The 14526-nt window shown below is 32.7% G+C and overlaps 1 protein-coding gene across 9 annotated transcripts in view; it reads right to left on the bottom strand.

Annotated features, from left to right (window-relative positions):
- Positions 1 to 14526, bottom strand: part of MAPK8 (mitogen-activated protein kinase 8) — a 100389-nt gene that overhangs the window by 10210 nt on the left and 75653 nt on the right. For 5 of the 9 annotated variants that reach the window (XM_074296131.1, XM_074296137.1, XM_074296133.1 and 2 more), the window contains 4 exons: positions 12294 to 12352; positions 12068 to 12206; positions 4398 to 4563; positions 933 to 1004 (listed from right to left, as the gene is read on the bottom strand). In XM_074296131.1, the coding sequence (XP_074152232.1) occupies positions 933 to 1004; positions 4398 to 4563; positions 12068 to 12206; positions 12294 to 12352 (436 nt within the window). Of the gene's footprint in view, positions 1 to 470; positions 543 to 932; positions 1005 to 4397; positions 4564 to 12067; positions 12207 to 12293; positions 12353 to 14526 lie in introns of all 9 variants that reach the window. The other 4 variants (XM_074296135.1, XM_074296138.1, XM_074296136.1 and 1 more) reach the window with 1 other exon arrangement.

Raw genomic sequence — 14526 nt, forward strand, 5'->3', positions numbered from 1 at the left:
TAATGAGTTAAATTCAATAAGGGACAACAGCAAAAATAGCACACAGACACAAAACAAAAAAGAAAAAAAAAACAAAAAACAATGTATGACCAGAGGCAATGGACAGTTTAAAAATTCATGACAATAAATTCTATTTTCCAAACACTTCTAAATCTATTCAAGTGATAGGAATATTAGAAATTATGAATGAAAGCCATGCTTATTGGTTTTGGTTAAATGAAAAAATCCAAAGCCCATGATAAACTATAAATAGATAATTAATTGCACTTTAGCATTTTAAAATAGGATATTAAACTACAAATATAAGAAAGGTCTATGTGTAGTCTTTATCAGCTGGTAGTATTCTGAAACAGTAATTTAGTATTACTAATTATCTCACTACCTGTATAAGAGACCTATGTTAAACTGACCAAGCTGAAGTTCATTTTGACCTTTCAAAAAACTATAGTCTAGGCAAAAAGTAAGGATACGATCTGTACCTGGGAACAAAACACCACCTTTGATCATTTCTCCCATGATGCACCCAACTGACCAAATGTCAACTGAAAATAAAATGCAATGACATTAACATAAAGATATTGGCTAAAGTAAAAAATAAAACAAACAAACAAACAAACAAAAAAAAAACTACAACACACTAAAATAAAATCATACACATAATATGATATATTCAAATTATAAGAAGCCGTGTAAAATGAAAATGAATGACAATGAATGGTGCTCTGACTCCCAGCAGAGACTATGTCCTACTGCTAGGTGCAGCCTAAAAAAATGATTCAACTTCTCATAAGAACAATTTTTTTTTTTGGAAATACACAACAACAACAAAGTTTCATGTCTATTTAAAAAAAAAAATTGGACCATAAGCACTTTCATGACAGAGCATTAAAGAATGAATCACCAATCAAACTGCTGCAGCCGCACAAGGATACAGTCCCTTCCTGGAAAGAGGATTTTGTGGCAAACCATTTCTCCCATAATGCACCCCACAGACCATAAATCCACTATGTTTGTAGCACAAAAGAAGGAAAAGCAAAGCAAAAGGTCATTTAAAATTAAAGAAGCATAACATGATAGCTTTATTTAAAACTGCTGAAACTTATCACAGAAAAAAAGGAAATGATTTCAATTTTAATTAATGGAAAGATTCTAAACAAAAATATTTTCCAAAGAATTTTGTTTGATTCATAAAGGAAAATGTGTACAGCCTTTTAATTAAATTTTTAAATTTAAAGTGAGAGCTCTGCACAGTAATAATATAGTAAAAAAAGGTATACAGTTAGAGCACACAGAAATCAATGTTTATAATTCTGAAATATGAAACAAAAGCCAACAAACTGTAACATGTGATGATGTAAAAGAAATTATATAATCTTTCTCACTTTGTAATTTAACTGTGCATTGCACTCTCTTTAAGTCAAATGAACAAAAAAAGCATGAGCAGAAATAATTTAGCATATTAAAATGTCTATTAACATTAAGAGTAGTTATGTTCTTATAAGTAGACTAAAATTAGCTCACATTATTTTTTCAATATAGCAACAATCTCTTTTTGAAAAGAATTAAGGATCTAACAGTTCTAACATTAGAACAAATTTCATAACATCAGAAAAATTCTGTCGAAATATATTTAAGAGCCAGCATTCACCTAAAATTTTACAGATTTTTATAATGGCTTTATCTATTTAACTGATAGATCATAAACATTCTGTTCTAACAGGATTAAATATAATAATTAACAATTGAGTTTTCTTGACCACATAATATAGGATAATTTACTAATTAATTTATAAAAATTACTACTTTTAAGATTAATAGCTATTTTAAAGGAGGAAATTAACAACTACATTTAATATATTTCAAAGAATTTTTTCCAAAAACCAAAATTCAAATCTACATCTATATATGTAAATAACTTTCTTTGATTAAAGAAATCAATTTTAGATGGAAGTGGCAGCCCTAACTGCTAAAACACCACATAACACACAGTCTTCATTAGTATCTCTTTAAGAGAGGCAGCAGGTGAAAAGGAGGTGAGCCCTGGATGGGCAGTTGGGATGCTGGGCTCTAGTCCCAGTTCTGCCACTAATTGACCAGCAGCATCACCTTGAAGAGGTGCAGTCCTCTGCCCTTCGTTTCTCTTATATAAAATAAAGAGGCTGGATTAGATGATTTTGGCCCTTCTGAAGTCTCACAGTTTGATTTAAATTGTTTCTTAACAATCAATGAGTCTATTCAATTTAAAATGAGAATCCATGAAGCGTAACAAAGCTAAACCACACATTAAAGAAACATGAAATTTTGGGGTTTCTACCTGTTTTTAGTAAAGCACGCAACACACACAGACATACTCCTGGATCTGGATAGTAAAAAGAGGGCATGTAAAACTGGAGCAGGAAATTAGGGTTAAAGGAAGTGAAAGCAAAAGGAACTGGAAAGCCCTAGAAATGTCTGCATACACCCTGCTGAGAGGGGGAAAGCCTTTTAGAAAGGAAAAGGAGAAATCATATGTAGAAATACTAATTTTATCTTTGCTGATGGAGGATCTAGGGATAATATTGGTAATGATCACTTAATAAAAAATAAAATAATAAAAAAAAAGCTGAAAAATTTAGATAAGAAATTTAAAGGAATAGTTTATAAACCAATTACTATAGTACAAGTATCTTTTAAAGACTTCTGACACTAATATATAGTCTATTTTATTTTACTTATTTATTTATTTATTTTTGCTGGGGCAATTGGGGTTAAGTGACTTGCCCAGAGTCACAGAGCTAGGAAATGTTAAGTGTCTGAGGTCACGTTTGAACTCAGGTCCTCCTGACTTCAGGCCTGGTGCTCTATCCACTGCGCCACCTAGCTGCCCCTATAGTTTGTTTTATTAATTGTTTCATAGTTTTACACAGAATATCAGGGACTTTTTGTTAAATCTTCTGGACATAATATATTGTTGCTATGATTTAATGGTTCATCATTCTTAAAAAATAAAAAGCTTCTAGAAAAATGTAGTCAGAGGCCAGAATAGATGTTCTGTGGAATAAGATGCTGAAAAACTGTAGCATCTTTGTCAACTCACAGCTACATTTTTACATTACATTAATTTTGAAGCTATGGTGTGTCTCAGCAGTTTTTAAAGGTATAAAATGGAGATGTTTAAAAATAAAAATTTCAGTTTAGTTCTTACCCCCATCAAAACATAATCAAGACAAGAGAAAGGTACTCAGATGAAAACCTAACACACCACTAATTTTTTAAAATATACTCTTTTCCCATCAAATTCTCTGAGTCTTATGCTTTAACAGTTCCAAAATTTCATTAGTTTTATACCTTACAGAAATAAAAAACTAAAACTAAAAAAAAAAAAAAAAAAGCCAGATCTCATACTACCAAGGAATCTTTTGAATGAAGTAATTCATTCCTTAAGACAAAAAGTCAAATCTTGGACAGACTTGATATAATCTACAAAATGTTTGTAAGTCTTTGAATATTTGACTTGCTTTTATAGATTGAGGTGGGAGAGGGGAAAGAATATATAATTTTTTAGCATTCATTTCAGTATTAAATCATCTAACAAAAGAAATTTATCACTCTGGTTTCAATATAGGACTCAAGTATATCTATCTCTCTTCACATATGTACATACATATATGTATGTGTACATATATACAGAAGGGTATATTTGTACATAAACATGCACAAATAAAAAAGCAGCACAAGACATTCCTTTAAGGACAACAAAGCTTTTAGAATAATTTTGATTCTATTTGTGGGTTTAATCATTGTTATCATGGCTATAAGGGCCAGGATTTAAGGTTGTTTTTGCTTTTTGTTTTTGTGTATCCACACAGAAAAATAATTTAAAATATTTTCCATTTGAATGATGAGTTCTGCATTATTTTTTTTAAATCATCACTTTCTCTTCCTCCCTCCCTCCAAATCACATGAATGCCCAGAGACTGGTGAACCTGGAGAGCTAACTAGTAGACTTGAAATATGCATTTTATCCTTTAAAATCTTAACAGTTTATTTTAAGCATCAAAAATATGAAAACAAAAAAGGAAATCATCATGACTATTAAATGATCAAAAAATTATGCTTTGTTAAGGTTAATTTATGAAACACATTTCTATCCTATGGTTAATAACATACTAAAGGTGAAGAAAATTGCATTGGTAGTACTGTTTGTGTGTGTTCATGTTTACACGAACAGGATCCCCAGATTTTCATACAGTGACAAAAAAATTACTAGTAAGTTTCATAAAATATGCACAATTGCACACAATTAGTTTTGAACACTAAAGAGATTATACAGGTTAAACAAATTACATTAGAAATATGATGCTCAAAAGGGAAAATAAATTATAACTACATTTCAAAGAAATACTATGTTTGCTGACCGTTTTCTTTGTAGCCCATCCCTAGGATGACCTCGGGTGCTCTGTAGTAACGAGTCACTACATAAGGTGTCATCATAAAACTAGTTCCTGCAGTTCTGGCCAGTCCAAAGTCAAGAATCTTCAAAGTGCAGTCTGATTTTACTACTATATTACTGGGCTTTAAGTCCTTAAAAAGAAACATCATAAATGACTGCTATGACATGTATAAACATTTTGCAGTTCACATTTAAGTTACCACCACCACTTGAGAAAAAAAAATTTAAAGGTAGTCAATCCATGTTTTTTGTTCATTTATCTCACTACAAATGTATTTCCTCACAAATTTAATGAAAGTGCCAAGTTCCCAAAATATGATTTCTTCATGGAATTTTCATTTGGTAAAACTGTTCAAGACCTAGAGTACTGAAGAAATTAGAAGCGTTTTACATATAAATTAGAATTACAGAATATAAATTAGAATTAGGCTGAAAGGTTAGTCTTAATATATGGGATTTGGAAAGGTCATTAAAAGAAATTAAAAGCACATACAAATATCATTATGCTTTAACAGAAAAACAGTCCATTTAAACATTTTTACACACCTATGATTATTAATAACATTTATTAATTTAGGCATGAGGATGACATACATGAATAACATTTTTAATTACTATGAATTCATTATTTTTATTACTCAAAGTCTTCAGGCTGTGTCTATACTAAGTCTTCCAACAAAATATCTTTATTAAAAATAGTGAGCGGATCACTTTTTGTCAGTTTACCACCCAATGGTTCTGTTGTTTTCTTTCACATTAACAGATACATATCTCAAAACTGTCCAACATTATAACTGTGAAAAGGCAGATCCTTTACATCACTGATTTCTTACTTAAACCCTTGAAACTTGTTGATGCAATTTTAAGCTTGCCTAAAAAAAGCCTCAATAATTAGAACATCTTTATCCTACCCTTAAAAGAAAAAAAAAATACATCTGACTATTATAAAATTATCTCTACAAGCCAATTGTAACAAACTCTGTTGTTAATGTTATTAGAAACTTTTTATGAAAAACTCTTCTAAATGCTTTAACGTTCAGTGTCTATTACAAGAGGCAGTGAGATAAAAACAATTCTTGCTGTAAATTTACAATCCATTAAGTCTCAGGGTCCTCATTTCAGTACTGAAGTGCTGTTGTACTGAGAGCTGATATATATGAGATGAAGGTCTGAGGACACAAGGGGCAAAACAGGGTTTGGGGGAAAAAAGATCTGATGGATCTACTCTATCATATCTATGGATTTAAGTTTAAAAATTGCCAGAGATGATTAAAAAAATTTTATATAAGGGCAAAATTTCTTAGTTATTAATGTTTCTATATATCACAAAGTATGTGTATATGTCCATAATTTATATGCACATCATGCAATACACATATAGCTTATAATTCATTCTAAGATACAGTGAAATACAGATTTAATAGCTATGTTTAATAAGGTAAGAGTGAAGCTGTGATGCTAGGTTTATAGGGAACTTAATAAGTGAAAAAAAAAGGTATAGTAAGGGATTTATACTTGAAAGTATATATAAATCTTTGCATTTAGTGAATAAGAAATATATAAATTTCAGTATTTCAAGTTAAAGTAAATACACTATTTATAAACTTATTAGTTTATCTGTAAGGTAAAACTGTATACTCAATAATAAATATTATAAGATGGATAATGTTGAAATGCCTAGAAATGGACAAAGACTGGAAAATAAAAAATCCATATGATATAATTTGAATAACTGAGTATCTTACCTGTAAATAAATAAAACAATGTCAAAAAAAAAATAGAAACAAAAACAATATTTTCCTTACAGTTAAGGAAAAGATGGGTCAACTTCCACATGGAAATTTACACATTGAAAAAAGGAAAGCATGATCAATTTAATCAACTCAAATGACTTAATTAGCCCCCTCTATTGCTCATGACAATGAACCTACAATACCAGGGTACTGGTAAGTGTCATTAAATTTAGTCTACCAATTCAAAAATAGATTTTTTTAAAAAGCATAAAGAATGACCTAATGACTGAAATAATATATAAACTATAACCGTTTTAAGATGAAAGAATATGAAAAGGAAATAATTTGATTTTTGGCGGGGGAAGGAAGCATACCGAGTGATGTCTAAATAATATATTTTCTTTTAATGAACTTCTGAAAAGGTTCTTTTGGGAAAATGAGAGAATGTATGCTAAAAATTGTCTTCTAAATTCAGTGTAAATTTGGAAATTTGAAAAACCTAAGTCCTACTCTGAATTTTGCCATTAACTAGCTGTATTTACTCAGGTAAGTCACAAATACTGTATTTCCAGTTTTGTCATTTTTAAAATGTGGCTATTTATGTAGTGAAGATAATTTTATAAATGTGGGACTACATCATTTAAAGAAGAATTTCTTAACAATTACAACAACACTACAATGAAATGTGTTGCTTTTGGAGGTAGTGGAGTTTCCTTTATTGAGGAATGGAGGAATACATCTAGCAATGATAACCACTTTTCTGGGATACTGTAAAAAGTATTCTTGTTTAGATATGGATAGACAAGGCAGTTTCAAATGTCTCCTTCTCTGAGATAGGATCTTCTCTATCCTTAAAATTCTATGCTTTTGACTCCAATATAAACTGCAGATTGTTGAAGCTAGCAAGCTATAATATTACATAATTAAATATTGCAAATATATACGTATACAGGTATGTACACATACACATATGCATAAACATACACACACACACATGTACTTATGTATGGATGCATAACATTGTACTATGTCATTATACATTTCCAGGAACTGATCCTACTTTGTTTCCTGATTCAGCAACACAATCCAATTATTTGTTGTCTCCCCTCTTGCAATTTTTGTTTAATTGTGATGAACATCACAAAACCAGTGTACATATTTATTATGCATGATCTTTTGTTAATAGAAAAAAATAATAGAACCATAAAATATGAAGTTCCCTCAAAGAATGGTAAGTAAAATTCTTCCAGCAATATCAATCACAAAAGGTCTGATATACACAAAAATAGAAAATTTAAAAAGTATATCAGAAATCAATCTTGGAAAAAAAAATTAGGTCTCTTACATGAAATTAGTTTGCTGACATTGTATGACAGCACCATATACCTGTCAAAATGTTGCATACATTGATCGCAAGTTATGTTGAATGCACTCTCATTATTTATGGGTATATAAATTTATATGTATATATATATATATATATATATATATATATATATATAAAACTCCAAGTTATAAAAAACAAAACAAAACAAAAACAAAAACAAATCTAGAGATGCACAAACACAAATACCATGTAAGGTATTTTCTACAGCAGAAACTTATGTGATGGCTAATTGCCATGCTAAGTAAAAGGTGCAAGGCTTGGGACCTCGGAATCAGAAGACAAGCTGTAGTCCAGCCTCAGAGACTAACAGTTGTGTGACCCTGGGCAAGCCCTGTCCTGTCTGCCTTAGTCCCGAGTGTCATGACAGCACCTTGCACAGACTGACATCATATAAAACACTGACAACAGTTGCTCTTAAGACTATCTGGTCTCTGCTAGTGAACACTGTACATTGTAACACACAGACCAGAGGACATCAGGTCAAAAGCTCTTTCATGACGTGTGTGACGTCCACCTGAAGATCCAGCTTATCACTGACCACTCATGACAACATGACACACTGCAAAGCCTCAGGAGAGGGAGCAAGGCCTGAGGGACGCAGGCCAATCGCAGGCCTCTGCACTTAGGACTTCATGTCCCTTCTCTACACAGAACCCTTGTACTTCTGGTCCTCATCAACTCCTGCCTGGCTCACTGAAACAGAATTTTAATCTATCCTTCTGCCTCAAGTCACATTCCCCACCTGAATTTTCTCTCCAGGCAGCTGCCAAAACGATTTTCTTATGCATGTCCATGTCATCTCACCTGCTCAGTAAATCGCAATGGCTCCCTATCATTTCCAATTTGGAAAAAGCTAAGTTCCCATTTAGACATTTTAAAAGTTCTTCTTAACCTGACCCTCCTTATAATTAGAAAGTCTTTTTATACTTTGTCTTCATCCACTCTACAACACAGCTGGCTTACCTGCCATTTTCTTCCACAAGGTTCTCTCTCCCATCTCCACTCTCTCCCATGCCTAGGATGCTCTGTCCTTCACCTTTTGGTTTCCTTTAAGACTCATCCAACTCCTACCTTGTCTAGTAACCACTTCCAGCTCCCCAAGATGTCTGTGCTTTTCCCTCGCAGATTATCTTCTATTCATTCTATATTTTTCACGTACTTTGTTATTTACATATTTTTTCCCTCCATTAAAATGTGAATATGAGTGCAAACAGTTTTTGGCCTTTCCTTCTATCTTCAGCACTTAGCACAGTCTCAGACACACCAGTTGAGTGCTTAATAAATGCTTACTGACTGACAATCTGGATTGACTTCCCACGTGACTAGTGGAATTTCTTAACCTTTAGAAACTTCAGACAACTAATATAAACCTTCATGGGTTGGAAAGTGCTTTCCGGGGAGTTTTCACAGCAATGACATTACAGTTCCTACAACTTTCTGAAACAAGTATTCCAGACATTCTGAAAATTTAATGTTCTAGAATAGGTGTGGATTTGAAATGTCCAGCCTTGATCTGGTCCTGCCAAGCAATGGCAGGTGATAACTTCTCCTAGATTGAGTGCTTGAAGCAGATAAATTTGTAAGACTCACAAATATTATTATAAATATCCAAATGGCCATTGGCAGAAAAAAGGTTACCCATCCCTGTTGTAGAACAATACACTGAAACCAGCAAGATCTAACTTGCTCAACTGATCAACTTCTTTCCACTTCAGGCAAGCTCAAAACGGACATCATCTATATGAGTGACACCCACAGTTCCTTCTTTAACCCACTAACTGACATTTTCTTTAGTACTCATCTGGTGTGAAAACAGGAAAAATGGTTGCTTTGATCTGAAAAACCTTTACTGATAGCTGAAATTAGAGAAAGAGTCTCTGAAAAGGTTCTCTGACATCCTTTTTCCCTCCTAGTGTTTCTCAGACAGCATATACAGTTTATTAAAAAAATGATAATAGGATCAAAGACAATGAAAAGCAGCCTATAATACTCAAACTAGAATGGCATAAGTGGGAAGAGATCATCTTAGGGATTTTTAAAGTTTTCTAGATGAAGAAATATATATTTTTTCTTTGTTTTATTTTCAGTAGGCAAGTTTCTTAGTTTTACATTTAATAGGTACAAAAGAGTTTTGTTATCTAACATTGTAGGAGGACAATTTCTGTTCAGGAATTAAACTTACTCCACTAATGTCCCTATTTGATTCCTCAACATGTTGTGTAAATTATCTTTATTCAAAAGGTGAATGAATATGAACAAATTATAAATTTTGACAATTCATAGGACTGTAGATTCAGTGCTGGAAGGGACCTCAAGAAGCTATTAAGTTCATCTACTCTCATTTTATTGAGAGCCAAGGAAGTTTGCCAAAATAGGATCTCATTAGAGATTCTCTCACTCTAGAGCCAGTGTTCTTTTCCATATATTTTGTTTTCTACTTGACTCTCAACTATACTGCCTTTTGCCAAGACAAATAAATAAAGTTCGGCAGACAGACAATAATTATTTTGACCAAAGTAATTCATAAAAATCAGTCATGAAAGTGGAGGGATTACCCTCAGCAGTGCAATCAGAACTCTTTTTGAAGTATTCAAGTTATAGAATATCATAATTCATATAGCTTAACATATAGGAATGTATATTGTGAAAATACAATATACCAGGTTTTAAAATCTACTTTTAATTAATTGTTATTCTTTGGCATATCTTTAATTAATATGGCTTCAAATTTTTTAAGAAGGATGTGTGTATATAAATAAAATTTATGAGTTCTAGCTAAAAGGTAAGTAGTTAGTAAATTTATGTGAATTATGCAATATTTTTCATATTATAATCTCTTTTGGAGAGAATTAGTAAAATAATAGAAACTTTTTTTGGAAAGGGAAAGGGAGTGGGGAATCAGAAACTGACAAGGAGATGGGCTATATGCCTGTGATTTCTCTAGGGGGGAGAATAAAGATAAAATCTTTGTAAGAAAGCAAAATTAAAATTAGGGATATGGAGAAAACATTATGAAGGTAAGGAAGAGGTGATTTACAAGAATAATACTCTCAACTAATACATCTGTAAGGAGCAGCCCAAAGAGCTCAAGTCCCTCTTCCAAGAAACCTTTCTACATCATTCCAACTCACAAAGATTTCTTCCTTTTCTCTCATAGCACTAAAAAACAAAAAAACTATACTTATCATTTGGTAATAAATTATGTGATATTATCTATATTATTTTCTTGTGCTATTATTTAACTACTGCATTAGAAATTACTTTCTCATGTGTTTAATGTTTTGCATTCCCAACCAAGTTAAGTTCCTTAAGGTCTTACAAGGATAGAACTTGATAAAGGTCTATCAGTCTTCTCCATTTTGCCTTTTTTTGAATAATCAGGCTGATGACAAAATTATAAATGTGCAGTTAGTTGTGAGCATTTCACAATGGAAGGCCAGAGCCCAACCTAATCAGTCAGTAAAATGAAGAAACAAATTAAAAACACTGGGAGATCTAGAGGGCACTTCAGTTATTATTTTTATCATGGTTTCAGTTTCTTACATTTCAAAATTAAGTTTTATCCTTAGTAAACTTAGCAATCAATTAAGTTAATATCTACATGTGGCAAAACTACTACAATTCAAAACAAAATTTGCTAATTACATTTGTAAAAACAATTATTTTACTCCCAGGCAATAAAAAGATGCACATGAGTAAATAATATTTATGAAAAATAAAGATTTACCTTAGTGGTAACTAATATCTGGTAGTTCACTATGGACTTTAATGATATATCATTTTACTTTTCTAGTGGGATTTTATTGCTCGAGTCTATACACTGACAAGGAACAAAAACAATTCTACTTTGCCCAAGGTCACACAAGAAGCAATGAGGCCAAAAATGGATTCTACTCTCCTGCTGAGCTTATAAAGGATTGTGTATTTCTCTTGTTATAATTTAGGAAAATGTAAAAGCACAACATTACCACAGTTACAAATGTGGAATACCAAAGGACATCAGCAGGGATGCCAATAAATTACTAGATCACACTTATCAGGTAAACTTTTGCCTCAGACAAGTTATTAACAAAGAAACAAAACAAAACAAAACAAAAGCAAAACAAAACAAAAAAAGTTGAGAACTGCTTAACCATCATATAATTTTGATTATTTGACACAAAGTGATTCAAAACTGGACATTTATCTGGCCAACAAAACTTATGATCTTACTGAATAAAACTTATTTTTTAAAAGGTTTGTATAAATTGAAAAAAAAGTTTTTCTAAAGTATAATGATTGACATTCAAATGATTTACTATGGAAGCATAAAATCATCAAGTACTGAAATTATATGTACATGGAAAATAAGGCATTACCACAAATCAGTTTCTATATTCTTCTAATTTAATATATGAAGTTTTTTTTTTAAATGGATCACTTTGCTTCATAGAATTAATCAATGTATTTCCTTCTAGCTCTTTAAAAACTATAAAGATAGAGATATTAGTAACACAAGTGAATATTTCTACTTACTCGATGTATAATTCCAGCAGAATGAAGGTGCTTGATTCCACACAGCATCTGATAGAGAAGGTAGGACATTCGTTCATGGTCTAGCTCCATTTGAATCACTTGGCAAAGATTTGCATCCATGAGCTCCATGACTATGTAACTTCAGAGAAGGAAAAAAAAGTAGTCATCAAAAAGTGCATTAAATAAACAGTATAATACAGCAATCTTTGGAGATAATTATACTTACACATCCTGAAATTCTTCTAGGGACTTCTGTGGTGTGAACACATTCAAGAGGCCAATTATCTGTGGTAGAAGCAGAGAATTTGGAAAAAGTTACAAAACAGTTTTGTGAAGCTGAATAACTCTGAATGACAAATTCATGGGTTAAAAAATTATGCAGTATCATCACCTGGTAAACATTCATTTGTTTACTTTGATTAATTTCATATATGATCATTTCATTGTCTGGTGATTTAAGACAATAGAAATGAAATTTCTCATTCAGTCAAGAGAATTTCTACCCCAACTCATTCACGGTAGACACAGAATTTGTGTCATTAACATTAAAAGCAATGTTGTACATTATTTTATTTTAAAAGCTTATCGACCAAAGAGGGGGGGGGGGGGGAAAGAAAATTCTACTTAAAAATTGTAAACCTTAGCCTTGATAATGACTTCTTTATAATGACTTCAGGAAAAGGATTTGCAATAGTATTAGAAGCAGCAGTAGCAACTAGCATTAATAGTACTTCAAGGTTTGCAAAGCTTTTTACAAAAATATCAGTTTAATTTTAAAACTCTGCCATTAGGAGCTACTATTACCTCCATTTTGTAAAAGGAAGGGAGGCTGATGGAGTGACATGCCCAGGCTAGCACTGCTAATAAGTGTCTGATTACGGATTTGAACTCATGTCTTTCTGATTTTGGGTCCAGCCCTATTCATGGCATCACCTGCCCCCCCGGAGCATCTCTGAGAACTGTCAGGAATGAGATTAGTTTATAGTTCCACATGGACACCAAAAGACTCCTGGACATGGAGCCTTGGCCATCATGACAATCCACTGACATCACTGGTCCTCTTCAAAAATGAAGGGCAAAACAACAATTATCTTAGAACCAACCCTAACTAAGAAAGTGGAAGCTGCTTCTACCCAACAAGGACAGCACTTTCTCTGTATGCTGAGACTTTGTACTGAACAATGCAGTGATTTTCTGGGGGCGGGAGGAGGGGGGAGCACATCTGGGGTGGGTCTCGGTTCACAATGGAAGGCAGGACAATATTCTGTCCACAATACCATGAGGACTTCTGGAGACTGATTTAACCAATTATGAATATGAATACTTCAAGTGTGATTGGAAGAGTTGGAGAACATGGGCTTGAATTGCAGTTCTGACACTAACTAAGAAAAATCATAATCCTCTTTGTTTTCTCACATGTAATATGAGAGGGGTTAAACTAGGAGACAAGGCCTCTTTCAATTTCAAATACAAAGGAACTCTGAAAAGTGATCCAATTTCTTGTGCACATTATTACCATCTTCAACTTCAAATGGAAGCTACAGCAAATATAGACTACTGAGCTCTTTGTGCAAAAGGACTTCTGGACCTTTTCTTAACTGAACGTCCATAGTGAGCTTCAAACTTGGTAGAACATAGAATTCACATGCAAAAATTTCAATAATGCGAGAGCAAAAGAAGCTAAAGGCAAGTCAAACGGGAGCCTCTATCTCCAAGCAAAGGCTGGAAAATGTTCCTTTGCTTCCTGACTACTGCCTGGAAAAGTAAAAGATTTAGAAAGACTACAAACCAATCAAGCAACAATAGCATGTGTCTTAGCAAAGAGCACCACGGGAAGAACAGTGGGAAAGGCTGAAGAAAGAGGGATGTTGCTCATTCATCTTCTCAAAATGTTTAAGACCAAATAATACTTGAGGTACTAATACCTGGGAGGATTTGTCATCTCCTAGGCTTGGTTTCAAATGATGGAATGCACAGTAGTCTTTTTATGACTTGGAGGCTTTAAGAACAAATGACTGCACTGTAACAAACAAGTATAAAAAATTCAGAAAAACATAGGAAGACGCTGAGTGAAGTAAGCAGGACCAGGAAAATAATAGACAAAGATCTCTGAGGATCCCACCTGGCCTCAAGGAAGAGAAGAGAAAAGAGAAAGCACCTTTTCTTTGAGAAGTGGGGGGTACTACGAATACAGAATACTGCATATGCTGCCAGACGTGGCCATGGTGCCAACTCGTTTTAATTATGACATTTTTCTGAATGGACAAACAGGACAATATATCTTGAAATAATTTTAATGTAAAAACAAAAGGCATCAATAAAACATTAATTTAGAAAAAAAATTAATAAAATGCCAATTGGGGGGGGGGGGGAAACCTACCTGATTTTCTAAGGGATATATTTTCAGCTCTCTATCAAAAAAAAAGTAGATACAGAATTTTCTGGAATATTTTTAGAAA

This window comes from Sminthopsis crassicaudata, chromosome 2 (assembly GCF_048593235.1).
Source record: "Sminthopsis crassicaudata isolate SCR6 chromosome 2, ASM4859323v1, whole genome shotgun sequence".
NCBI classification, from domain to species: domain Eukaryota; kingdom Metazoa; phylum Chordata; class Mammalia; order Dasyuromorphia; family Dasyuridae; genus Sminthopsis; species Sminthopsis crassicaudata.